This window comes from Chaetomium fimeti, assembly GCF_033439085.1.
Source record: "Chaetomium fimeti strain CBS 168.71 chromosome Unknown B0H64scaffold_2, whole genome shotgun sequence".
Classification (NCBI taxonomy): Eukaryota; Fungi; Ascomycota; class Sordariomycetes; order Sordariales; family Chaetomiaceae; genus Chaetomium; species Chaetomium fimeti.
Window position 1 is genome coordinate 1,849,602 of NW_026944330.1, and position 23,455 is coordinate 1,873,056.

The window sequence follows — 23,455 nt, forward strand, 5'->3', positions numbered from 1 at the left end:
GCCATGCTGTGCTCCTCGCTAGACTCGCGCTGGACCGCTGCAAGGTACAGTACCATCATCCAATAAATATACTACTGCAGCTACGCGTGCATAAACACCACCACACCGACCTGCGTCCCGTGTTGCCTTTTTCCACGTTGCCGAAGCCGTTGGTCAGAATGCCAGGTCTTTGTGTTTGCTATGCAATAACAACCCGAGATGTGACCGGTCAATTTCACCGTCATACTCCCCAATTACCGCATTGGTCTCACTGGCGGTGTTTCCCCCTCTCCTTGGCAAGCTTGATAGTAGCCTGATAGTAGAAGCCAACCTTGGGGAGCTCCGGCGGCTTGGCCGAGTAAGCAGGAGATTAGGTAGATAGTCTTTTCCCATCGAAACCAAACACTCTCTCACGTACATACTTAAACCCCGTCCAGCGCCCATTTTCCCAGGACAAGTTTCACTCCCTCCCTATCCTCTCACCAACCCATCTCCATCCATACAGCCTTCCCACCACCTCGCGGCTCCGCCCAGAACACTATCAAACATGTACATCACCAAGCTTGCCACCCTCCTCGTCACCGCCGTCTGCCTCGCCGCAGCCAGCCCCATCCTCTCGGGACGGCAAGGCGAATGCCCATGCGCCCCGGGTCTCTGCTGCAGCCAGTGGGGCTACTGCGGAACCGGGCCCGACTTCTGTGAGTGGCGGCGAGCCCCCCCGGTTGGGAGTGAGATTTCCCAGAGCAGAGCATCAGCTAATTAGTGCTTCGTTTTGTCCCAGGCGGGGGAACGAGCGTAATCATCCCGCCTCCGACTTTTGTTTCGTCCCGGCCCCAGCCGACTACGTCCCCGGGTGGCGGAGGGGCATGCGCGGGCGGCTGCCCGGCCGGCATGTGTTGCTCGCAGTGGGGGTATTGCGGTACCGGGCCGGAGTACTGCGGTTGAGCCGTTGGGGAGGGCTTTTACAAACGGGGGAAGCTTGCAGTACTGGTCGAGAAGTTCAATCTGGTACTACGTCAGTGGTAAAAAGAATGAGAGGTCTCGGGTTCTCTCGGGTTGTTTGTACCAAGTACATACCTACCAGCTACTCAAGTTGCGTCTCGAATCCTGAGGTTTGGCGGTGGCTTGAGCCAGGCCACTTTGGCGTCCCCCCTGCCGTGTGGCCTGAGTGTATCCCGATCTCCATCCTTGCGTCGCTTGCCCGTATCCTCGCCTTTGACCCTGAGCTACCTCTGATGTCAGATCCGATCCAAACCCAAACAGAATACCGCTCACTATCCGGAATACACGACCCCTTATAATTGTTCCTCTAGGCCAGCGGCTTCTATACGGAAAGCATCGATTTCTACCTCAGATCCTGCTCGGCAGGGGAGGTATGGGAAAAGGGGTCAGGGGCTGTCTGAAGCATTCGTTTTGCCTTCCACACTACGGGTAGCAGGTTGGTTTTCATGTCATGCTTTTGCCTAGGTACCTAGATGCGATTCAACGAGGTTGCTACGGCGGCTGCGGAGAACGCAAAGGAAGGACGGTGAGGTACTACCCAATGCGCTCTGCCCGTATTATCATGGCTTAGATCCAAATGGGTTGGGAGCTGGATTGAATTCCATAGCATGCAGAAACACCATGATAGAGGCTAAATTTGGAACTACTTTCACTCGAAGCGTCAGTGGTTTAGTGGTAAAATCCATCGTTGCCATCGATGGGCCCCGCGTTCGATTCGCGGCTGACGCATTGTTTTTGCTCTTCACCTCCCTCCTCACACAGACCGGTCGACTTCCCAGAGTGTCGAATCCTAGAATGTGCACCTATCTGTCTACACCGGACATACCTTACTTAGCACAGATGGACATGATCGAAGGCTTTTGTCAACTCACCCGGTTAACTTGTCTTGGAGTCCTTGGTATCCTTGAAATTTCGCGAGCGCTGACTTCAAGACCGCGCTTCTTGCCAAAATTCCCAACTCAACGGCAAAACGGCGCATTTTTTCAATAGGGAAAAGTACTAATGCTTCTAGACATCGCAATTCTTTGTATGTTAATCGGTTGTTGGGTTGTCGATGGAGGGCTTTTCCTTTGCTTTTGAACCAGGGCCCTTGTCAAAAGCGCCGCGCTAACAAACAAACAAGTCTTGAACTGACTGTTGGAGTCCGCGCGGGTGCCGTGCCCGGAGTGTGGGGCAAAAGTCGGGAACCGTTTTGTTATCAACTCGTCGGTCGAGTCGGGGCGGCGTGGAAGGTGTAAGAGGATGAGTGAATGGCAGTGTCGGGTTAGCGTTCGCTGCCTACCGAGGTACCTATTGAGTGTAAACTGGGCATGACTTACACCTGAGATCATCCTGGTCTAGACTCTGGTTAGCCCAAGAGACACGGGAAATGCAACTCTGAGGATGTCTGTAGTTAGCACCCGGGTATCATTTCCTGGAGACAGAGTGAGACGTTGTCTCGGACTGTCCCCAGGACAAATAACCGGAAAGGGTTGGAGAGTTACTTGTGTCAGACAACAATGGGTCTGTGATGTTCTCGGCTCTCAACATTTTTCACCAATTGGATGTTCACCTGGCCGCCCTCGTCATGTGGTGCCGCATCATTGAGTGTGGTAGAGTCGAGATTGATGATGTGTGATGGGATGAGAGGGCCACCTGTTACAGAAGAAAAGCAAGTGAGTGCGTTGTCCCTTTCGAGGCGAAGTCGCGATATCTTAATTAGGTACCTAACCAATTGGTGTTACGTACCAAGTACTAGTCATTGGCTACAGGCCGCGCTGGATTTTACCTAGATATGAATACACCTAGTAATTCGGTTTACCATGATGGCCGTTGTGAGACGGAGTTGGTATGTGCTCCTCCATGGGTGGGCGGTGGGTGGCCCCGTGTCTTGGTTTTATTGTCTCAATGGCAGCCATCCATGCACGGATACGGATAGCCATGTGCCATGAAGACCCGTTTGGGATCTGATGAGATCCGACGGTGGGTTTGCTGGGACTCAGAGCAATGAAAGGCCCTCTTCAATTATGGACATACCTCTAACCAACGAGATAACTCTCCCGACGAGATAACTCTCTGTTACATCCTTGAGGTTGTTTTTATCAAGGCGCATCAAGGTGCGGCGCAATTGCTCCATGCTGATGGCATGACGTATGTGTGTGGGGCGGGGCTTGGCCGTGGATTCCGTCCGAACTGGTCAAACACACAAAAGACACAAAGGTGAAAAGCGATCGGGCTGAACGGATTAAATGTTGGAATGTCAAGGCCTCAGATGCAAACCGAGGTTTCCAAACGATAGATATGACAGACAAACGGACCTTTCCGTGGTCGCGCATTGTGCGGAAATGAGAGTCAAAGATGGCTGCAGGCAGCGCGAATTTTGTGGTTGGGGATCGTTGGCGGGGCAGAGATATGCTTGCGGCTGACGTGCTGCCCAGCCAACAGCGATTTGCAGCCAATCTTCGTTCAGATCTCAGGGGCCAGCCCCCGCCTATTTCCATTCTCGGCCATTTCAACCCACTTCAGCCGGCGTATCTGTCACCAGGCTGCGAACTTGTGCCCCCATCCAGCACCACAGCTGTTGCAGCTTCAGGCCTGATCCAAGTCCAGATCAAGTCTGCAGCCCGCTCCTTGGCGGAGCCACTTGACTGCATTCGCTCCATGCTGGCGTCGCCCTCCTGTTGCTGCGACACCCGAAACCGATTCTTCCATCCCAGTTTGTGTACTTATTTTTTTTTTGCGAGACAGCTGCGACCACCCGTTTGCGTCGCATGTACATGAACTTTGCATTCTCCGTACGACCGACAGTCTCGAACACAGCGCCGTGCGCCGGCGCCGACAGAGTGGAGGATTTTGAGATCCTGCGACAACCCAACCTCGCGAGGGGTCCAAACAAGGAAACAGCAGGGGGCGCAGGGCCCAAATACGAGTTGAGTGCGGAAGGCGCTGCGGCGCCCACCTGAACATCCCGCTTTCGACACACTTGACACACGAAACCAACCAAGCCACGCCATTCTTCGTTCCACCCGCACTCCCCTCAATTGAGCCCGACCAATTTGGATTCGCTCTCTGTGCGCCCAGTACGAGCACGAGGGTGATTACGATTCCCCCAAGCAGTCCCAGCCAGTCCCAGCCAGTCGAAACACTCTGCGACACTCTGGTGGGGCCAAAGAACTGAAGGCTGCGATCCTCGAATTGTGTGCTGCGCCTGTCTCAGACCCGTGAACAATGGCGCAGCCACGGTACTATTCAGAAGACGAGATGGCCGAACGCCAACCGCTTGGCGCTGTAGACCCATCCCCTCCTCGTCACCGCCAACACCAGCAACCATACCGGTACCAAGAAGACGCATACCACTCCCCGCCATCCCAATACCAACCCAGAGGTCGCCGCGATCCGTCCGTCGACAGACTCCGTTCCCAGAGGCGATACAGCCAAGAGCGCGCAAACGGTGGACGAGCCACTGGACCATACGCCGCATCCGGCGCAATACCGAACGTTTACGGCGACTCGCGGTCTCCACACCGGGGATCCCCACAGCGAGGGACGGACAGACGTTCCTGGGGTCAAGTAGGCCAAGGGACCTCGTATCCACCATCGGTGCAGCGGCCTTCTCCCCAGAACACAATCACACCAGGTGCAGACAACTTTAGCAACGCTGCTGCGGGAGGCATGGCTGGGATCGCCCTAACGGTCGCCGAACAGAACGCAAGAGAGAGCGGGCTCAACGCCATTCACAGCCAACAACCATACCAGCAGCAGGGGCACGGGCAAGGTTACGGCGAGAGGGGCATGCTGCCAAGGGGTGACAACCACCCGGGAGATAGAAGCTCACATTCAAGTCTGCAAGGGCTTAACGCAGTGCCCGTCGGGTCGGGGTACGCGACACCAGGACAGCGGACACCGTCGAGGATAGGCGACAATATCTACACGGACGATCCGTACCAGAACCTCTCGCGCCACCGAGACTCCGGCCTTGGTGTTGTCAACCCACACGACATCATAGACGACGGCGACGACGGGCTCGGATACGCACGGAGGGGACAGCGGACTAGTATGCTCAGTCTCGGATCCAGTCGCGGGGGTGCCGCTGCCGCGGGCGGCGCCGGCACCGGCGGCGTCCTAGGAGGGTTAGTTAGCCGAAACGGGAGCGGCGGGAGCATCAGTAACCAGTATGCGCCCGTCAACAACGGCGTTAGCGGCGACTCCGCTTCGGGCGGGTCAGGTGGAGGGGGGATATACAACGCCGGCCCCGCGGGTGCTGGCGGGGCGAAGGAGTGGCAGGCGGCTGCCGCCTCCAAGGACGCCGCGCGCGGCAAGAAGTGGAAGCTCATCATTCTCATCGCCCTCGCCATCGCCATTATCGCCGGTATCGTGCTCGGCATCGTGTTCGGGGTGGTACTGAAGGACAAGGACCTCACCGGCAGCAACAGCGACGGCGCATCAGGAGGGGACAGTACCGACACCGCCGAAGGTGACACCCAAGCCAACGGTGACCTCAGCGCCGACTCGTCCGAGATCCAAGCCCTCATGAACAACCCCGACCTTCGCAAGGTCTTCCCCGGCATGGATTACACCCCCCTCAACACGCAATACCCCGAATGCGTCCACAACCCGCCGTCGCAGAACAACATCACGCGCGATCTCGCCGTCCTGTCCCAGATGACCAACGTGGTTCGTCTCTACGGCACCGACTGCAACCAGACCCAGATGCTAGTCCACGCGGTTAACCAGCTCAAGCTCCAAGACAAGGTCAAGATCTGGCTCGGGGTCTGGCAGGACGGCAACGAGACCACCAACGCCCGCCAGCTGCACCAGATGTGGGACATACTGGACGAGTACGGCGACAGCTACTTCAAGGGCGTCATCGTGGCCAACGAGATCCTGTTCCGCGAGCAGATGACCATCACGGCGCTGGGCACGCTGCTGGAAGACGTGCGGCACAACCTGACGGAGCGCGGGATGAGCCTGCCCGTGGCGACGAGCGACCTGGGCGACAAGTGGACGTCGGCGCTGGCGGGCCAGAGCGACGCCATCATGGCCAACATCCACCCCTTCTTCGCCGGCACCAAGGCCGAGGAGGGCGCCGACTGGACCATGTACTTCTGGGGCAACAAGACCAGCACCTTCCTCAAGTCCCAGGACGACATGAACATCATCGCCGAGACGGGCTGGCCCTCCCAGGGCGGCATGGCCTGCGGCAACGAGTTCGAGACCGACTGCCCCGACAAGGCTGTGGCTGGTATCGAGGAGATGAATACCTTCATGGAGGACTGGGTCTGCCGCGCCCTGCGGGACGGGACCGAGTATTTCTGGTTTGAGGCGTTTGATGAGCCGTGGAAGATCCGCTTCAACACCGACGGGAAGGAGTGGGAGGACCACTGGGGTCTGATGACAGTGGATCGGAAGCTGAAGGATGGCGTCAAGATTCCGGATTGTGGCGGGAAGAGGGTGCCGGAGTAGAGCAAAATCCGATGGTCGGGGAGTAGCGTCCCATCCCATGGTTAGGGGGGTCGCGGGCGGTGGTGGTGGTAGTTCTTTTTTTGAGAGTTCTGGAGTCGGTTTTCCCCCCATATTTTTTCGAGTTCGTCGTTGCATCATGTATCTAACGCATGGTCAGGGAGGGCCTGTCTTGTGCTGCGATCTTTGCTTGGTGTATATTTCTGCGGGGATCGTCCAGGTGTGTCCCGTTGGGCGCATGTGTTTGAAGGAAAGGGTATACGAAGTATATAGGTAGCGTTTTTTTTGAGGGCTTTGCTGAACGACCGGCGTTGCAACGGCCGAGGTACTTGTAATGAATGAATGGTATTGCGTTTATGCTGGTTTGTGCTGCTGTTGTCATCGTTGCCCTTGTTGTTTGCGGTTGCGTGCCCATCTGGTTGGTGTTGGAGTCCGGGTTTGCGCTTGAGTCGAGTGAGCACCTTTTGCTTCCTTTTGGGTTGACTTTTCTACATGGGCGTTAGTTGACCTTTTTTTCCCCCTTTTTGTTGTCCTTTTGCTTCTCCTTTATTTTCTCTTTTCCTTTTTTGTGAAGGTTCTGTTCCTCTCTCCAGTCTCGTTTCACATGCCGTTATCACCTCCGCCAGACTCGGGAACAGAGCATTTGCAAACATCACAGACAACCCCCCGGTTCGTGCCTGGGTTTGGCTCCTTGCTTGCAGAGAGTTGTCTCTCCTCCCGTGGTTGCCGAGTCTTGAACCAGCAGTTGGCCGGAACCATCGCGGCGTGCATCATGAAATTTCCCAGGTTACCTGCCTGGACCGTTTGTCACACGTGCGACACGGCTGGGGAAGAAGCTTCCAATCGCAGATCGCCAGTTAATTGCTGACCATCTCCCAACTCGCAGCGTGCTGCTTTCGGCCCAGATTTAGGCCCCCCCCAAGCCGACACAGGATGCTCGAGACCCGTGGTTTGGGCTTCACTTCTCTGATCCCTCGTCAAATTTGCCATCCAAGGGCCCCCAAGGCCTGCCTGAATGAGGAAAAAGAGCAGTTTTTCCCGGAGTTGTTTTCCCGCACGCCCGGCAGAACCCAGAAGCGAGTGTGGGGGGCGGCCCCCAGTGGCGGACCAGGGAGCCAGGGGGAGCGGGCGCGGGAGCAGCGCTCGGGTTGGCCGAGAACCCCTCCCCCCCCTCGGGCTCAGGGCCCCCAGCGGGCTGACCGCCCTCTGTCGCCCATGGATTCGGTGCTGACGGGCGGGTCATGTGGCGGTTGCGAGGGTTGGTTGTCTGGTTGGTTTGTGTGTGTGTGTGTGTGCCGCCCGTCCCTCGGTCGTTTTTCCCGGCGGAGATAAGCCAGCAGCAGCCAAGGGGGGGTCAGGGGTCGTCCCGCTAGCCCGCGCAGGCGCGCAAAAGGGGGTCGATTTTAGCGGCAGTGGCTGCTGCAGGGCCGAACCTGCGGTGAGCAAGCAAACCCCCCAACCTGCGTCCTCCAGAAGGGACGACGGTCGGTTCGCTCTCTCACTGTTCTGACCCCCCCCCCCCCCCCCCCCCCGACCCGATGGGAGAGTGCGGAGAGGGGACGGACAGGGGAGAGGGCGTGGCCATGCCGCATTCGACAATCTGTTGGCGGCATCTTGCAGCCAGTGAACCAGATGTCGAGTCTCGGGCTCTGTCTGGTGATGTGCCAACCATGCATGGGGCCATGCACGTATCCATGCAATGGTGGTCCGCTTGCAGATTTTGCTGCCCGAAGCAGTCTGGAGGACTTGCAGTATGGGCCCTCTGTGGCCCCTGGTGCCCCGGGGGCCAACCGCACCGCCCTTGTCAGCGTGATTGCAGGGACTCGGCCTGGAACTCGGCCTGGGACCTCGACCTTCCCCCGGATCCCAGCGCCCTGGAGAGGATGGGGGTCTTGGCTGCCTGTCGAGTGTCCGAACCAACCGGCTTGTTCCTTCCGCCATGTGCGGATGACCATGGGGTCGGCCGCTCCGAGGGATTGATAATGCCTTGCGGGGTTCGTCGAACTCGTCGAACACCGGGACCGCGAATGATACCATCGGCCGACAGGGTCTCGAGGCGCCGCCCTCCGGTAATTCTCTTCCTGCTCGGGCTGGGGTTGGCCAAGTTATGGGCTTTTCCGCTCTTCATCCGCGCGACCGTGAAGGGGACTCTGGCTTGGAGGATGGCGCCATTTATTCTCGACGATGATCGACAGAGCCCCGAGACAGGTCAGCCAAACACCACCGCCGCTCCCGCCAATCCCGCCTACCCGGGCGCGCGCGTCGCAGAGGTACCGCCCGAAAGGGACACCAACCAAACCGCCGCCGAGGTCGACCGCGCCGAGGATATCTCGGTGGCACTGGAATGGAAGCTGCTGTTCCCGCTCCTTGCGCCGGGGGTGGAGGACCCGCGACCCGACGACGGACGACGGCTTGTCGAAGCGCGATGCCAGGACGACGAGCAGCAATGCCTAGAGCAGGCCCACGACTGCGTGGCTCAAACGATCAGGGATGCCGGCGAGGAGGCCGTCACCATGCATTCCCTCCTGACGGCGGGCATCGAGGAGAAGGAGTGTTGGGCTTCCGGCTGGGTGGTCAAAAAGGCAAACTCGGCGGAGCCGCTGGACGAGGAGAAGGCCCTTGAGGGATATATCTGGGTCTCGGTTGAGATCTGCTCGCCCAAGATGCGGTTCAAGGATGGGCAAACATGTATCCGGATGCACAAGGTTCTGGATGCGCTCAACTCGAGCCACCGCCTGGCCGCCAACTGCTCTTGCGAGGTACATATCCACCTCGGGCGGATGGATGGGCGAGCCTGGTCTCTATCGACGCTGCAGAGACTCGGTTCCTTCTTGTGGGTGGCCGAACCGACCCTACGGAGCATCAGGGATCCAGCTTCCCCGAACTTTGACAACACGTTCACCTGGGGATTCGCCATGCGACAGCGCAGTCGGCTGGCAAACCAACTCGAGGATAGTGTCCCGGAGGCCGCGGAACCCGAAGCCATCTCGGATCGACAAATCAACGCCGCCCTTCAGAGACGGCCGGAAACCCCGACCAAAGAGGTTGCCGCATTCGTAGAGATATCGAAGACGGCTTCTCACCTGGAGCTCGGCCGGCTACTCTCTGGCCCCGAGAAGATGTACAGGCGACTGGGATTCAATTTCAGCGCATTTGGAGAAGAAGACGAACGGGCGAGACGAAATCCTCGCACAATGGAATTCCGGATGATGGATGGTTCAGTCGACGTTGGTCTCATCATGGGGTGGCTCGCCATTTGCGGAACCATTGCAGAAACCGCGGTAGTACGCTCCGACTGCCGCTTCGCTGCCGCTCTCAGCCTGTTGTTGCAAGCGGTGTCAGAAGAAGGACGAGCTCTGGAGGGGTTGGGTGATCGTCGCGGAAGGGAGTTTCGGAGCTTGATGATGGCTTTGAACGTTGGGGAGAAGCATTTTCTCGGCTTCGAAAACAAGATCAGGCGAGAGCATCGATAACCAGGGTGTATATAATACGTGTGTCCTTGCATACGGTAGAGTAACGGATCGCATTTTCAGGGCAGGGAACGGGGATGGGCAGGGGGTTAGTCAAGCCATTAGAAAACCGAAGTCGGTGCGAGGTTAGGATCACTCCGAAATGTTAAGCTGCCATATTATTTCCTTTACCGAATATCTCCGAGTCCTTGCCATGCCTCAGGTTGGTTTGTGAAGGGTTAAAGTCCGAAACCACCTCCAGCACTTCTTTCATGGCTGATCCAAGATGTCAAGAAGCACAAGTTGACCCCTCGGGTCTAGTTCCCGAATCGAAAATGCACAGGATGCATTGCGGACGGGTAGGTGCATTAGTGAAGTGGATTCTGGTTTCAGTTGGACAAGACTGCGTCCTCGGATGACAGACAAATCAGCTTGCGGCAATCCGAGACAGCGTCGAACGTCATTGAATCGAGGACAATGCGGGCATGGATCAGGATATCGGGGCAATATTGTTGGTTTTCTATGACATCACGGCCACCGGAGAGCATAACATAATGGAGGATCCGGGGTAGCTCTATTCTAGAACCGCGCTATCACTTTCAAATTTAAAAAATACCATCAACTAGCAGACAACTAGACCACATCCAACATCCATGCAACCAGCATGACGACAACAACGAGATCCGCGGCGAAGAAACAAGAGAAGTCGCCAAGTGCAGCTCCTCCTGAAGAAGCCCAGCCGGGCTCAAAGCACAAGACGGAGGAAACCGCAGCACCCCCTAGCCCCAAACGGACCAAGAAGGAGGAGGACGGGGATGGGCAAGACAAGAACACACAACAGACGGCTACCAAGGGGTAAGATACAGTACCTTGCTTACCTAGCGTTTCTCGGTTATCATTCATTGGCTAACCCGTTGACAACAGCGGTGAAACAAAGGGCGACGAGACGCACGAACCGGAGCAGCAAAACGGCGGCAAAGACACCAAGGCATCAACCAACAAGCCCACCCAACCCCCCGACGACGAAACCCCCGCCAGCATCCTCGAAAAAGGCATCATCTACTTCTTCTTCCGCCCGCGCGTCAACATCGACAGCCCCTCCTCGGTCAGCGACATCGCGCGCAGCCACATCGTGCTCCGGCCGATCCCGCACGGCGCCAAGCTCGACATCACCACCAACGACAGCGACCCCAACACCACCACCAACACGCGCGTGTGCGTGATCCCCAAGAAGACCCTCCCCCAAACCGGCCGCGACCGCTGGGTGGGCTTCGTCGAGAAAGCCGGCGCCCCGCTGTCCCAGCTCCGCGACGCCTTCCTCGCCGAGTCGACCTACGAGACCAAGACGGCCGGCACCCGCCACGCGCCGCCCGCCGCGCCGCTCGCCGAGGGCGTGTACGCGCTGACCAGCACGGGCCGCGCGAGCCACCTGGCGTATATGTTGACGCTGCCGGAAGAGCTGGGGGACGTGCAGCGGCAGATGGGCCTGAAGGAGAGGGGCAGCTGGGTGATTAGTACCAAGAATTCGGAGTTTCCGGGCCCGGCGAGTGCGAGGTTGCCGGAGGCGCCGAAGTTTCCGAAGGAGTGAGTGTTTTGTTTGTTTGTGTGTGTGTGTGTGGTTGGTTTGACGGGCCTGCTGACGGGGTTGATACCTAGACTGCTCGAGGAGTTTCGGTCGCTGCGATGGGTCCCGACTCAGCCGAAGCATTTGGATTACGCGAACGCACAGTTCCTGCTGGTGGGTGAGTCTTCGGGAACTGAGAAGGCGCTGGCGCCGCAGGAAGAAGACGAGAAGGAGGGCAAGGTGGAGCCTGCCGAGGAGATGGAAGAGCTGGAAGAGGAAGACACGGAGAGGATGAAGGGGCTCAGTAAAGACGACTCGGGTCGCATCTTTGCGGATTTGCAGGCGGATGCGGGTGATTATCCTAAGCTACAGACGACTTTCTAAGGCGGTTTTCAAAAAACTTACGGGGGGGATGACGGAACATTTGATCATGATGGAGAGCGCACTGATTCCTCAACCTGAACGGTAAGCTCCTTATTCTATCTTGGGATGTTTGATCTATTACTGAAAGTGTGCTTAGTTCAGCCAGTGCCTGTTTACTTGCTAGACCGGTATCCTGGACTCAGAAACACACCACCAAAATAGGGAGCCAGGGGGGCCATACCTCGTACCGAGAAGGGATATAAAGACAGGCGCGGTTTAATGCGCCATGGTTCGTCAATACTGCAAGGTTTCATTTCAGAACAGTTGGGCCAGATGGCCTGGCTTGGCTGCGGTTAGGCGGGAATGATGTGTGCATACGAGCTGATGCCGCGGTCTCCTCGTACTTATGAGTATTTTTGTTGTACGGCGGAGTGTAGCAAGCAATGCGTCGAGCGGCCTCGGTTTCATCATGGTAACAATCAGACCAGAACAAGCCAGCCCACTCCCTGTAGGCAGCCGACCCTGTTCTTTCTTTTGGAACGTTACTCGACTAGTATGCGGCACGGATTGTGGAGAAAGAGTTTTAACTAATTATTCCCCAAACTTTGAATTCCCTCGGTTTCGTGGGGTTGCAAATGGCCAGCATGTGCCATAAAGGGGGATCTCTGGTTTGGAATTTGGAGCTCACCAGCCTGTCTCCATGGCCAGCACCTACATAATTAGTAATTACATTGGACGTGGGCCCCTTCGCCTACTGAGGCGAGATGTCGAATCCGCCGAGACTACAAGCGGATGGATGCTAGCTCGTAGCTACGCCGCACGCAGAGATTGTAACCCTGTTGGTGCCCTTTTACTTCATCGAAACTTGACAATGATGGCCCGCGGAAATATCAGCCGTCGCGATGATAGAAATAGAAGTGAAGCAGGTTTCACGCCCTGGACACATGGCGTTGAACAAGGACGGGATTCACGGGCCGCCCCTGGTTTCCCGAGAATGCTACTTTAAGGGTGCTCACGGCCAGTGGGGTTTCTGATGGGGTTCCCGTGGGGTATGTACTCATGGGAGCGTGAGATCCCTGTTTCAGAATGATGGCGCAACAACACCTCGCTCTGCGGGTCTCTCCACACTCGACGCCGGAGCCTGGTGGGGAGGCATTGGGCCAACCGGGCCGAGGGACTCCAGGCAGGGACTGGAGACATCAAGAGATGGTCGCCCGAGAGAGACATCATGATAGGCTCTCCGAGTCCATGGATGTCGATGACGGCTGCCGAGTTCCGACTTTAACTCTTGTCCCCCCAGGCAAGCAGTTCATGGAGTAGGGAAGCCTCCAATGTCTTAGCTGGGCCGGAAAGCCAAGGTCAAATTCTCCAAAAGCGTTCACCGATGTGGACGGCTAGCACCGTAGCAGGAAGCGGCGCGGGCTGATATCATGTCTGTTCGGAGCAGTTGGCTTGGTTTCTCCCTTTCATGCTCCTTTTTGATGGTGGAAAATTAGGTAGGTGGTTGCACTCTCTAACAAAACATGGCCATTAATAATGGCTCGAAGAAGTACCTAAAGCATTGAGACCATTGTTACATATCCGCTACTTGGCAGTTCGAGTTACAATCCCTATATTAGAGTGCACCAACCTTTTCCCATCCATCCCTTTCCTTTAACAACCACAACCCACCACCACAACAACCACTCAAGCAACCAACAAACGTCCGCATCCACCGAGCACACGAACCATTCTTACCCTTCCACCTAACAAACTCACCACCAAAACCACCAACCCCCACCATCAAAATGGGCGTCAAGATTGGAGCCTGCAGCCTGTGCCGGGACCTCGTCGACCAGTCGCTCCAGGGCGCCGGCATCCTCAACTACGACAAGAAGACGGTGCGGGGCAAGACCACCTTCACCATCAACATCCCCGGCGGCCCCCAGACGTGGCCCAAGACCTCCCTGCGCACCGCCTGCTGGAACCAGCTCAGCCTCGAATTCTACTACCACTCGAGCAGCCGCAAGGGCGACACCATCTGCTGCTCCAACTACTGAGTGGCTGATGGCCGACGGATGGGCCTGAACCAGTGGTGCATCCGTCGGGTCTGAGGGGGGAGGACTGATGTTTGGGCGGGAATCAAACAGATAGATCGGGGGAGAGGGGCAAAGGGGGTTGATTTGTACTTGTATCTAGTTAGAAAGGGGGTAGTTGGGGCGACGGCTAGAACATATCACATCGGCTTGAGCTGTGCTCTTGCTATATTGAACCCGGCCGTTTGGTTATCGGCTGCGCTGCCAGGTATTGGCCATGACGAGACGGCCACTCCAAAGGGACATCGGTGACTGGGAAGCAACATCATATGTGGAGCAACAACCACTGGTCATGATGTTGTATCGGCGTCGATATACTTCGCAAAGCTACAACAAACTATGTACTCGAGGGTATGAACATGTCATCATACGCAACGAAAAGGGCAACTATGCACACGAAACCTCCAACCACTTCCTAACCACCACTTCCTTAGATGCACTGCGAGTACCACTGGTTCGAAGCGCGGCAAGTGCTCCCGCTCTCGCAGCAGGTGGCGCCAGACCACCCATCACCACCACACTGGGCCCATTTGGGGGAGCAGTTCGTGCCCGGGTTGTTGGTCGGCTGGGTGCCCGGGTTCGTGGTCGGGGTGCCGGGGTCGGTGGGGTTGGGGTTGCCGCCGCCGCCGGAGGAGACGGCGGCGTTGAAGAAGTCCCAGGTCTCGCCGGGGGCGAACTTGACGCCGTTGGTGCCGGACGGGTCGGGCACGTGGCCGCCGCCGTGGCCGATCCAGGTCACGGGCGCGTTGGAGCAGCTGTAGGTGGTCTTGATGTGGTTCTGCTGGCCGGCGCCCGGGTCGGGCGCGTTCTTGGAGGCGCACCCGTTGGTCTGCAACCACTTGTCCCGCAGCTGGCGGCCCATCGAGATGGGCAGCACGTTGTCGGCCGCGCCGTGGATCCCCAGGTAGGGGACCGGGGTGCCGCCGCCCGCGCAGCCCGAGAGCTGGGCGCCGGCGATGACGGACACGGCGCTGAAGACGTCTGTGTATAAGGTCAGCAGGCTGGTTTAGGGATTGGGGTGTACGTTAGTAGGCCTACCAGGCCGAGAGCAGGCCACGCTGTGGCTCATGGCTCCGCCGTAGCTCCAGCCGGTGGCGAAGAACTCGTTCTCGTTGGCACAGAGATCGTTCTTCACCATGGCCACGAGCTGGTCCGTGAAGGTAATGTCTTCACCGCCGCTGTTGGCCCACCCGGCGTTCAGGCCGTTAGGGGCGACGAAGATGGTGCTGTCGCCTGCCAAGGACCGCAGGCCGTAGAAGCCGCCGCTGGCAACGTCGTTCATGGACCCATCACGCCAGTGGTAGCCGAAGACAACCCGATGCTCTTTGCTGGAGTCGTAGTTGTTGGGCAGCTGGAGGATGTATTGGCGTTGCCTGCCGTTGACGTTGATGGACTTGGTGCCCGACGACGGGGGCGCCTTGCCACAACCGGCCGAGGCAGACTCAACAGCCTGGGCGGCGGCCAGAAGGCCAAGAGCGAGGGTAGAGACGGAGATCATGTTTGCTTGATACGAAACGGATGATGTTCGCGGGGGACCGGGCAGAACGAAAGGAAGTCCATCTCCCTTTATACGCTAACATTATTCACAAGGGGGCCTATAAACACGTTCAAGCATCCGCCCATCTCCCGTTCATTTAACCCGGGATTCATCTTGTCCTTCTTGGCTACCAACACCATTTCCAAATGGAGCTATGTTGACTAGTCCGCCGGGCTGCATCGGGGAAAACCTCGAGGGCAACGCGGAGCCGAGCCAAAAAAAGACTCCGGGGCTTGGTCTGGGTCAAGGAAGAGCTGCCACATGCGAATGTCACCTTGCCAGAGCGGGGTGCATAACTCAAGCCTTATTGGTCTCCAGGTCCAGGTTTGTGAAGCGCCCCAATCAGGGCTTTGGCATAATTCTTCCGCGGACCTGGTTACAGCTCCCCTATTATCCGTTGGCCGTCTGTCATAGAGCCGCTTCACGGGGTCTAAATCACCGTATTTGTCTTGCGTTTCGGCAGTTATGTTCGATCATGGGGACAGACAGGGCTATCTCATCGGATGCTGGAAAGCGGTTGAAGACCTCGAAGAGCTGATGACGCGGGTAAGAGGCTAAATGCTTGGTTTGGCTAATGGGAGTACATACAATGCTTGTTGAGAGGAGTATGTTGGATTCGTGGTACTGGGCTCGGGGAGGCGGGTGCTGGTTGGAGTATTGTTGGACGGGTGATCAGCATGCCCCAATTCTTGTGAACCATTCATTACCTTACGCCTTGATCTCAGCTCTCCTCCCCACTCTCTTCAGCCGGCCAGAGCAACCACACCACCACGACTCCAGCCTTCAGGATCGACGCAGCCCACAACGCGCCAGCAACTCCCCACGAGCTATCAGCAAACTGCCCCCCAACAAACGCGCCAAGCAACAAGCAAAGCGGCGCGCCAGTCCTGCGGTTCCGCTCCACATTCCTCAACTTGAACAATTCGGCATCGGAGAACAGATCACAGTAGATACTGGTCAGCACCACGCTGGTGAGCGTGTTGTAGTCGAGGGCGCGGCTGACGACGGCCTGGCCGCAGCTCTGGAAGGCGACCAGGGCGATGGGCACGAGCACCGGCCAGCCGACGTCCTGCGGGTTGGTGGGCGGGCCGGCCGACGTGACCAGCCCTGCGGCAATGGTGGTTAGGGCCGCCTGCGCGGTAAACGATGCCGCCAACACCCAGCGCCGTTTTGGTGAGAAGCGCCGGTGGAAGCGGCTGAAGAGGAATGAACCGACACAAAAGGCTAGTAGTGACACGCCTGACTTGATCCAACGCGTTGAGGCGTCCGGTTCTGCGAGGCCGAGCCCGAGGTAGACGGTGTTGCCTGGAACGGGGGCAGATGGGTTAGGGGATGATGCAATGGTTGGTAATACGTAGGGGTAGTTAGGGGTAAGCATGGGACGTTCATCAAGGGGAGTACTAACCCGTTTGCATCGACACGAAAGAGCCCCATACTGAGATGGACGCGCTATCAAGTAAACCCGTGATGAGATAACACAGGATCAAGACGCAGTCAGCCCAATTCCGCGAGACTTTGGCTGCCAAATGCTGATGCCATCGTGACCCGAGACGGTGAGGTTTGCGATTGGGTGTGGAAGATAGGAGAGGTGTGTCTTCCCCGGCTGACCCGTTACTGTTCATCATGGTGTTGTTGTCTGAAATATTGAAATTTGGTGTGGCTTGTGTGACCTATTCATACCAATAACATGAAGAGGTGTGTGTTGCCGCTTCGAGATGTCAAAGTCAGATCCTTTGGGGTCCCGGCGCCAGCGGCTATCGGTGCCGAAACCCGCTGTGGGCGGCTGGGCAACGCTGGGCAATGCTTGGGCAATGCTCGGCGGTGGAGAAGCCGAGTCCCGCGCCGACTAACCCAATCCGAGGGTCGACAGATGATGTCATGTTAGGGGTACGGCAACAACTGTCGTCCGACCTTCCTATCGTAGGTCCAATGTGTGCATGCTCACTCAGCAATTGTTGCCGTACTCCGAGATATACAGGGGATTGTAGAACCCGTGCATGAGTATCGGGGGTTCGGATATCGGTCGGGACTATGGACGCTGCCGTTACACCGGACATATCACGGTATGTACCTAGAACCCCTGAGTGTAGGATCAAGATGTTGTTTTAGTTGAGGTGAAGTAAAATCCGTAAGGTCCGTAAGGGGCCGAGAGCCGTGAAGGGAGCTATGGTGCAATAGTCAACGACATCATATATCTACAAGTGATCAGCCCCTTATTTCAACACTGAAAACCACGCAACAGACTCCTCTTGATCTATCCTCACACATCTCCTTGAGCCCTCATCAATAGCCACTCGTGCCCGAGTAAAGTGCGAGACACAATGCGTCTATCGAGCACCGCCCTCCTCCTAGCCGTGGGCCTCAGGGACCTCGCAGCTGCGGTTCCCATCCAGGACAGCCCCCGACAACGGCTGCTGGACGGCAAGCCGTTGCCGGCCAAGTATCGGAAGAGCACTCCTGCTCCTTACACCCCCGAATACCGAGATCCCTACGACAAGGCCATCGATGCCATTGGTGAGGGGCTCGACCCCTTGCCCTGGCGCAATGGAGACGGTGCCTCGGTCTTGGGGCCATGGAATCGCGAGCGTTCGCGCCAGAACTCTGATATCGTGCGGCCGCCTTCGACGGACCACGGCGACATGCCGAACCTGAGATGGAGTTTTGCCGACTCACACATCAGAATCGAGGTTTGTCACACCCCCACACCCCCTTTTTCCCGAGCCCCTTAACTGACCCTCTTGCCAATTCCAGGAAGGCGGCTGGACCCGGCAAACCACGGTCCGCGAGCTGCCGACGAGCGTTGAGCTCGCGGCGGTCAACATGCGGCTCGGAGAAGGCGTGATCCGCGAGCTGCACTGGCACAAGGAGGCCGAGTGGGCGTACGTGCTGGACGGCAGCGTGCGGGTGACGGCGCTGGACTACGAGGGGGGCACGTACGTGGACGACATATCGAAGGGCGACCTGTGGTACTTCCCCTCGGGGGTGCCGCACTCGCTGCAGGGCCTCAGCCCGAACGGCACCGAGTTCCTGCTGATCTTCGACTCGGGCGAGTTCTCCGAGGAGTCGACCTTCGTGCTGACCGACTGGCTCGCCCACACGCCGCGCTCCGTCATCTCCAAGAACTTCCACCTGCCCCCGGAGGTCTTCGCCCACCTCCCCGCGTCCGAGAAGTACATCTTCCAGGGCTCCGAGCCCGGCTCCGTCGAGGACGAGTTCCCCAAGGGAAAATACGTGAAAAAGTCCACGCAGCAGTTCACGCACCGCATGCTGGCGCAGGAACCCAAAAACACCACCGGCGGGCAAGTACGCATCACGGATAGCCGCAACTTCCCCATCTCCACCACCGTCGCGGCCGCGCACGTCATCATCCAGCCGGGCGCGCTGCGGGAGATGCACTGGCACCCCAACGCGGACGAGTGGTCCTTCTTTTTAGGCGGGCGGGCGCGCGTGACGGTGTTCGGGGCCGAGGGCACGGCGCGCACCTTCGACTACCAGGCCGGCGACGTCGGCATCGTGCCGCGCAACATGGGCCACTTTGTCGAGAACGTCGGGGACGAGCCCATCGAGATGCTCGAGGTCTTCCGCGCCGACGAGTTTCGTGACTTCTCGCTGTTTCAGTGGCTGGGGGAGACCCCGCGCCGGATGGTGGCGGATACCATGTTCCAGGGGGATAAGGAGGCCGGGGAGAGGTTTTTGAAGGAGATTGAGGATGCTGGGAAGGATGATGTCACCTTGCCGCCGAAGGATATTGTGTGAGATGGGGGCTAGACAGTGGAATGTGGATTGGTGATGTTGGGAAATGAAGGAGGGAGAAGGGGGTCACTGCGGGTGAGGGCAAGAGGGAGAGAGTTTCAATGAGCTGGTGATAGAGTATGAGTAGATAAATAGAGCTATAAATGACGCCCCTTTCCAACGCCGCTGGATATATGGTATATGTACATACAAACGATGTCCCAATTACGAATTTACAAGACCCCCAAGAGTGTACCTTCCGTCGTGATTCGTGATCCAACGGACCCAACGGCCTCTCCATCCTCATCGCTCAGAGGTAATGCATCATCTGCTGCGGCGCCCCGGGCCGCTTCTTCTCGATGATCAGGATCGTCTCGATGAACTTGCGGTCCAGGGTCTCGCTCTTCTTCCGAGCCGCCAGCAGCTGCGCCGTCTTGAGCACGTTCTTGATCTGCCGGCCGTTGAGCTTGAGCTCGGCAAGCTCGTTGATGTCCTTGTCGGTGAGCGAGCTCTTGATGGTCGAACCCCGGAGGAAGTTGGCCCAAATGGTGCGGCGGGAAGCGGACGTCAGGTCGGGGTACTCGATGCTGACGTGGATACGGGACTGGAACGCGGCGTCGATGTCGTCGACCCGGTTGGTGGTCATGAACATGATGCCCTCGTAGTACTCGAGCGTGCGGAGGAAGATGGACACGATCTTGTTGCGCTCTAGCTCGTGCGTGCTGCGCGCCTCCAGGAACACATCACACTCGTCTAGCAGCAGGATGGCGTTCCACCGCGCCACCAGCTCCAGGATTGAGTTGAGCTCCCGCTCGACCTCCCACGGATCCGAGCCGAGATCGCCCGAACTCAGCATGTGGAGCGGCACCTTGAGATTCTCGGCCACGGCCTCGGCCGTCAGCGTCTTCCCCACACCAGGCGGGCCGGATAGGAGGCAGATGATGCCCTTGCCCTTGCCCTGGATGATGTCGTCGAAGTTGCTACCGGCGATTTGCGACTCGGAGAACGACAGGATGAGCTCCTTCTGGTCCGGTGGCAACACCAGCTTGTCGAATGCTGTGCTGTTCCAGACCACTTCGGTGATCTGCTCGACGAAGAAGTCGAGCCACTTCTTGAACTTGAGCGAGTAACCGCGTGTCCTGCAGCGAGCGAGCATTTGGTAGTAGGGCGGTAGAATGAACTTGTCGTCCGAAACACCGATCTTCTCCTTGTGCTTCGTAAATTTGTCGAGGTCGTTCGCGTTGAAGTCGTTCAGGTAGCGCACGCGCCAGGGGCTGAAGCGGTTGAAACTGTCAATATCGACGATGATGCGGCCCGTGATCTGGCATTCCACCTCATTGCCCTCGCGGTCCCACGTGATGGCCTTGCCGGCATACTGCTTGTAGTGGTGTCCAGCAAGCTTCTCAAACAGCGCGCCGCGCTCGGTGAGCTTGGTGACAACCTCGTCTTTGTCGGTGTGGAAGTGGAGGGGGTACACCTTGAGGCCCGTGATCTTCTTGGTGCCGATGAACTCGGGGATGTTGATCCCCTCCTGGTACCGGCCGAACTCCTTACCGCCGTAGTCGACACAGTCGCAGCGCACTTGCAAGAACTTGCCGCAGTTGTTCTGCATGTACTCCGTCTCAACCATCTCAAAGGCGCTGAGCGGACCCTTATGAGCCGAAACGACGACAGTGCCCGGCTGGAAGATCATCCACAGGTCCTTGAAGCACACGACACCGTTTTTGGCGTAGTCTTGGAACGTCTTGATGTTATCGCCGATCTCGTATTGCAGAATGTCAGCAAGCACCTTCATGTGCTCCTTGGTCTTTTCGTCGAGGTCAGGCTTTTCAAGGTACTTTTGGAACTCGGTCCTGTTGACAGGTCAGCCTCGGTGCAAGCGAGTGGTGGAGGGTCTTTGGGGTTGGGAAGGGAGGAGGCCATACCATCGGTGCACAAAGGGCTTGAAAGGGGCCTCAAATTCGAGGCGGAGCAACTCGCAAGCAACACCGGGATAGTCGGCCATGATCTCGGCGAGCGCGGCCCTAATCAGTGGGCTCTGCACGATAATGCTGTGGGCTTCGAGCTTCTTCCGGCTGTCGTTACTCTTCTGGTTCCGCACAACGACGGCGAACTTGGCCGTCTCCTCGTTCTCGGCAGCCTCTTCGACATCATCGGGATACTTGTCGACCCAAGTCCAGTTCCCATCGTCGTCGGAAGCACCCTTGTAAATGTTTTTGGCCTCGCCCACTGACCCGACAACGACCTTGGGCTTATCTTTCTCTTCGCTGTCTTTGGCCTCGTCATCGCCCTCCTTCTTCTCGTCTGTCTTATCTGTCTTGTCGTCTGTCTTTTCGTCCTTCTTGTCGTCTTTTGACTTTGTGTCCTTCTTTTCGTCGTTCTTCTCGTCGCTCTTTCCCTTGGCGTCGCTGTCAAGGGTGGAGGCACTGGACCCGCCGTCTGGCAGCTTCCCCGACTTTCCGGTGGGGCCCCCCGCATCCTTTTTGGAGCGGGAGCTAAACGAGGGCCAGCAACGAGGCATTGTCGGAACTTGCAAAGGTCGCTCTGGGAAGTGAGTAAACCGCACAATTGCGTTTGAGAAGGCTGTCTTTTGTCAAGAACGGCTTTGGGGAGGCTGGGAGCCAATCTTTTATGGGAAAAGCAGCAGTCCGCCGAATTCCAAGCCTGGTGTGGTTGCCGGAGGCCGGGGGCCGCCAGGCACAGACCAGGACAAGCATCGCTGGGGCCTGGGGCAAGCTGAAAGACGTAATCTCCACAACTCGGCTCGTGACTCACTGGCCTCATTGGCTCCGCTGCAAGACTGCTGTTTGGCTCGCTGGGGGGCAGAGTAATCCTTCCATGCAGCGGTTGCCTCGCGCTACTGCACAGAAGGTGAGAGCCCGAGGGTCCCGGCAACGGCCTCGTTCTGGCGTCCTCACTCCATGAGTGGCGTTCGGCTGTGCTGGGAGGCTGGCTGCTGGCCAGATTCGCTGGCCGGCAGGGCAGATCGGGAGGAGAAAATTGTCAGTCATCCGGCGCAATGTTTGCGGGGTCAATGGGCTGAGTCAATGGCGGGGGACCGCCAAACAGACCAAGAGGCGATAAGCGATCAACAGAACTCCAGACAGGCCTCCATGAAGTTCCCCCAGCGAGATCGTCTTCTGCACCCCAACGGCCAGAGCCTGGCACTCTAGGCAGCTGCGCCGCTCACGGTCCACTCGCGGCATCGGTTCTGCACCTGTGGTGTCCTCCCGGACCCGGGCCGGTCACACCTCACTCCACCACTCGGAGCCGCCACGTCGCCCGCCAAGTTCGATTGCGGCCGTCTCACTCAGCCTTTTCAGTTTTCGCATGGATGCTGACAAAATTGAGGACACCAATGGCTGGTCCCAAGCAAAGAAGATGGCCGGTGGGAGCTCGCACCAGATCACGTTATTTCACCCCCCGCCGATTTCTCCTTTCTCAAGACTCGATAACAAATTGGCCACGGGCGAGGCTCCTGCATGATGTTGAGCGACGGGTAAAATGTCACCCGAATTCTTAGCATGATCCCAAGACCGCAGCCCTGGATGCCCATCCCGTCACCGAAGCCAGTTCATCATGTTTTTGAACGTCTCAGAGCAGAAGCCTCGCGGGAAGAAGCAGTGTGTTTAACCACATTGATGTTCAGAACCTCCCTCTTGCCAGAGCCCCAGAGTCCCCAACCTCCTCCTGCTCCGCAGGGAGAGCTTCGTGTTGATTCAGTGGTCTGCACTGTGTTTGTAACTCTCGGGACATGCATCCGCTTGGCCTACGTCGGTACCTAATGGAAACAGACACCTGGACTCATGAGCGAATATCTGGCCATGCTTAGGTCGGCTTTAACGAGCATCGGGTTTTAAATCGAGGGTTAACAGCGTCGAGCGGAGAGTTGGGCTCGAGCTTGTCTGCTCACACGGCGGTCTCTGGTAGACAGGGCCAAAAGGTGAAGATGAATGATGTTCTCATTTCGGTGGTGACAAGGGTAAGTTTTGATACCGGAAAAGGGGCCGTGGACGGCGGGCTTGACGAAGTAGGTGCTCGACGCCATTGCCTTACCAACCCCCTCTCCCAAGGTGCCTGCCTACCTAGGTACATACCTTCTAGACTCATCGCAAAGATGAAGTCGGTAAGAATCGGAAGACTGTTTATGATAGGTAGGTACCTTACCCCAACCCAATTTGCAAGACCTGGATCAAATTCCATATCGACTGGTTCAGCTGTGAACATAGGCGAGGACGGCTTCTTTCGAAGCATGTCATCCTAGAGTTTTGATAGGTTGGTGTTTCCGGTGTTGGGTGTTCGTTCCAGGCGCCCC

At 57.6% G+C, this 23,455-nt stretch overlaps 9 protein-coding genes and 1 non-coding gene across 10 annotated transcripts; 7 read left to right on the plus strand and 3 right to left on the minus strand.

Annotated features, from left to right (window-relative positions):
* Window positions 1-526: 526 nt before the first annotated feature.
* B0H64DRAFT_371181 (uncharacterized protein) lies at window positions 527-924 on the plus strand (the record flags this gene model as incomplete). Its single annotated transcript, XM_062802135.1, has 2 exons — window positions 527-677; window positions 761-924. The coding sequence occupies 2 exons, from the start codon at window positions 527-529 to the stop codon at window positions 922-924; spliced, it is 315 nt and encodes a 104-aa protein (XP_062662245.1).
* A 715-nt stretch (window positions 925-1,639) lies between these two features.
* On the plus strand, window positions 1,640-1,710 carry B0H64DRAFT_t23. The gene has a single exon. It is a non-coding gene; the product is annotated as a tRNA-Gly (tRNA).
* Window positions 1,711-4,058: 2,348 nt separating this feature from the next.
* Window positions 4,059-6,755, plus strand: B0H64DRAFT_81625 (glycoside hydrolase family 17 protein). Its single transcript, XM_062808820.1, has 2 exons — window positions 4,059-6,517; window positions 6,581-6,755. The coding sequence occupies exon 1, from the start codon at window positions 4,189-4,191 to the stop codon at window positions 6,421-6,423; it is 2,235 nt and encodes a 744-aa protein (XP_062662246.1). The 5' UTR covers window positions 4,059-4,188; the 3' UTR covers window positions 6,424-6,517; window positions 6,581-6,755.
* A 1,335-nt stretch (window positions 6,756-8,090) lies between these two features.
* On the plus strand, window positions 8,091-9,822 carry B0H64DRAFT_415308 (uncharacterized protein; the record flags this gene model as incomplete). The annotated part of the gene is made up of 4 exons (XM_062805089.1): window positions 8,091-8,229; window positions 8,291-8,378; window positions 8,468-9,704; window positions 9,763-9,822. 4 exons carry the CDS (start codon window positions 8,091-8,093, stop codon window positions 9,820-9,822), a joined length of 1,524 nt encoding a protein of 507 aa, XP_062662247.1.
* Window positions 9,823-10,343: 521 nt separating this feature from the next.
* On the plus strand, window positions 10,344-12,010 carry B0H64DRAFT_81636 (uncharacterized protein). The gene is made up of 3 exons (XM_062808821.1): window positions 10,344-10,724; window positions 10,794-11,453; window positions 11,526-12,010. The coding sequence occupies exons 1-3, from the start codon at window positions 10,534-10,536 to the stop codon at window positions 11,815-11,817; spliced, it is 1,143 nt and encodes a 380-aa protein (XP_062662248.1). The 5' UTR covers window positions 10,344-10,533; the 3' UTR covers window positions 11,818-12,010.
* Window positions 12,011-13,583: 1,573 nt separating this feature from the next.
* On the plus strand, window positions 13,584-13,835 carry B0H64DRAFT_415310 (uncharacterized protein; the record flags this gene model as incomplete). The annotated part of the gene is made up of 1 exon (XM_062805090.1): window positions 13,584-13,835. One exon carries the CDS (start codon window positions 13,584-13,586, stop codon window positions 13,833-13,835), a length of 252 nt encoding a protein of 83 aa, XP_062662249.1.
* A 466-nt stretch (window positions 13,836-14,301) lies between these two features.
* B0H64DRAFT_354375 (Alpha/Beta hydrolase protein) lies at window positions 14,302-15,369 on the minus strand (the record flags this gene model as incomplete). Its single annotated transcript, XM_062801534.1, has 2 exons — window positions 14,302-14,852; window positions 14,910-15,369. 2 exons carry the CDS (start codon window positions 15,367-15,369, stop codon window positions 14,302-14,304), a joined length of 1,011 nt encoding a protein of 336 aa, XP_062662250.1.
* A 660-nt stretch (window positions 15,370-16,029) lies between these two features.
* Window positions 16,030-17,194, minus strand: B0H64DRAFT_81685 (uncharacterized protein). Its single transcript, XM_062808822.1, has 2 exons — window positions 16,814-17,194; window positions 16,030-16,713 (listed from the first exon to the last, which is right to left on the minus strand). Exons 1-2 carry the CDS (start codon window positions 17,031-17,033, stop codon window positions 16,130-16,132), a joined length of 804 nt encoding a protein of 267 aa, XP_062662251.1. The 5' UTR covers window positions 17,034-17,194; the 3' UTR covers window positions 16,030-16,129.
* A 119-nt stretch (window positions 17,195-17,313) lies between these two features.
* B0H64DRAFT_336229 (RmlC-like cupin domain-containing protein) lies at window positions 17,314-19,202 on the plus strand. The gene is made up of 2 exons (XM_062801144.1): window positions 17,314-18,095; window positions 18,160-19,202. The coding sequence occupies exons 1-2, from the start codon at window positions 17,730-17,732 to the stop codon at window positions 19,162-19,164; spliced, it is 1,371 nt and encodes a 456-aa protein (XP_062662252.1). The 5' UTR covers window positions 17,314-17,729; the 3' UTR covers window positions 19,165-19,202.
* A 248-nt stretch (window positions 19,203-19,450) lies between these two features.
* On the minus strand, window positions 19,451-21,661 carry B0H64DRAFT_439180 (P-loop containing nucleoside triphosphate hydrolase protein; the record flags this gene model as incomplete). Its single annotated transcript, XM_062806408.1, has 2 exons — window positions 19,451-20,993; window positions 21,066-21,661. The coding sequence occupies 2 exons, from the start codon at window positions 21,659-21,661 to the stop codon at window positions 19,451-19,453; spliced, it is 2,139 nt and encodes a 712-aa protein (XP_062662253.1).
* Between the last annotated feature and the right edge of the window lie 1,794 nt (window positions 21,662-23,455).

Coding starts and splice junctions, on each gene's coding strand:
- B0H64DRAFT_81685 (XM_062808822.1), bottom strand. CDS start 17,033: ATGATGAACAGTAACGGGTCAGCCGGGGAAGACACACCTCTCCTATCT. Junction 16,714..16,813: donor TTTCGTGTCGATGCAAACGG/GTTAGTACTCCC, acceptor CCCCCGTTCCAG/GCAACACCGTCTACCTCGGG.
- B0H64DRAFT_336229 (XM_062801144.1), top strand. CDS start 17,730: ATGCGTCTATCGAGCACCGCCCTCCTCCTAGCCGTGGGCCTCAGGGAC. Junction 18,096..18,159: donor ACTCACACATCAGAATCGAG/GTTTGTCACACC, acceptor TGCCAATTCCAG/GAAGGCGGCTGGACCCGGCA.
- B0H64DRAFT_81625 (XM_062808820.1), top strand. CDS start 4,189: ATGGCGCAGCCACGGTACTATTCAGAAGACGAGATGGCCGAACGCCAA.
- B0H64DRAFT_81636 (XM_062808821.1), top strand. CDS start 10,534: ATGACGACAACAACGAGATCCGCGGCGAAGAAACAAGAGAAGTCGCCA. Junction 10,725..10,793: donor CAACAGACGGCTACCAAGGG/GTAAGATACAGT, acceptor CGTTGACAACAG/CGGTGAAACAAAGGGCGACG. Junction 11,454..11,525: donor GCGCCGAAGTTTCCGAAGGA/GTGAGTGTTTTG, acceptor GTTGATACCTAG/ACTGCTCGAGGAGTTTCGGT.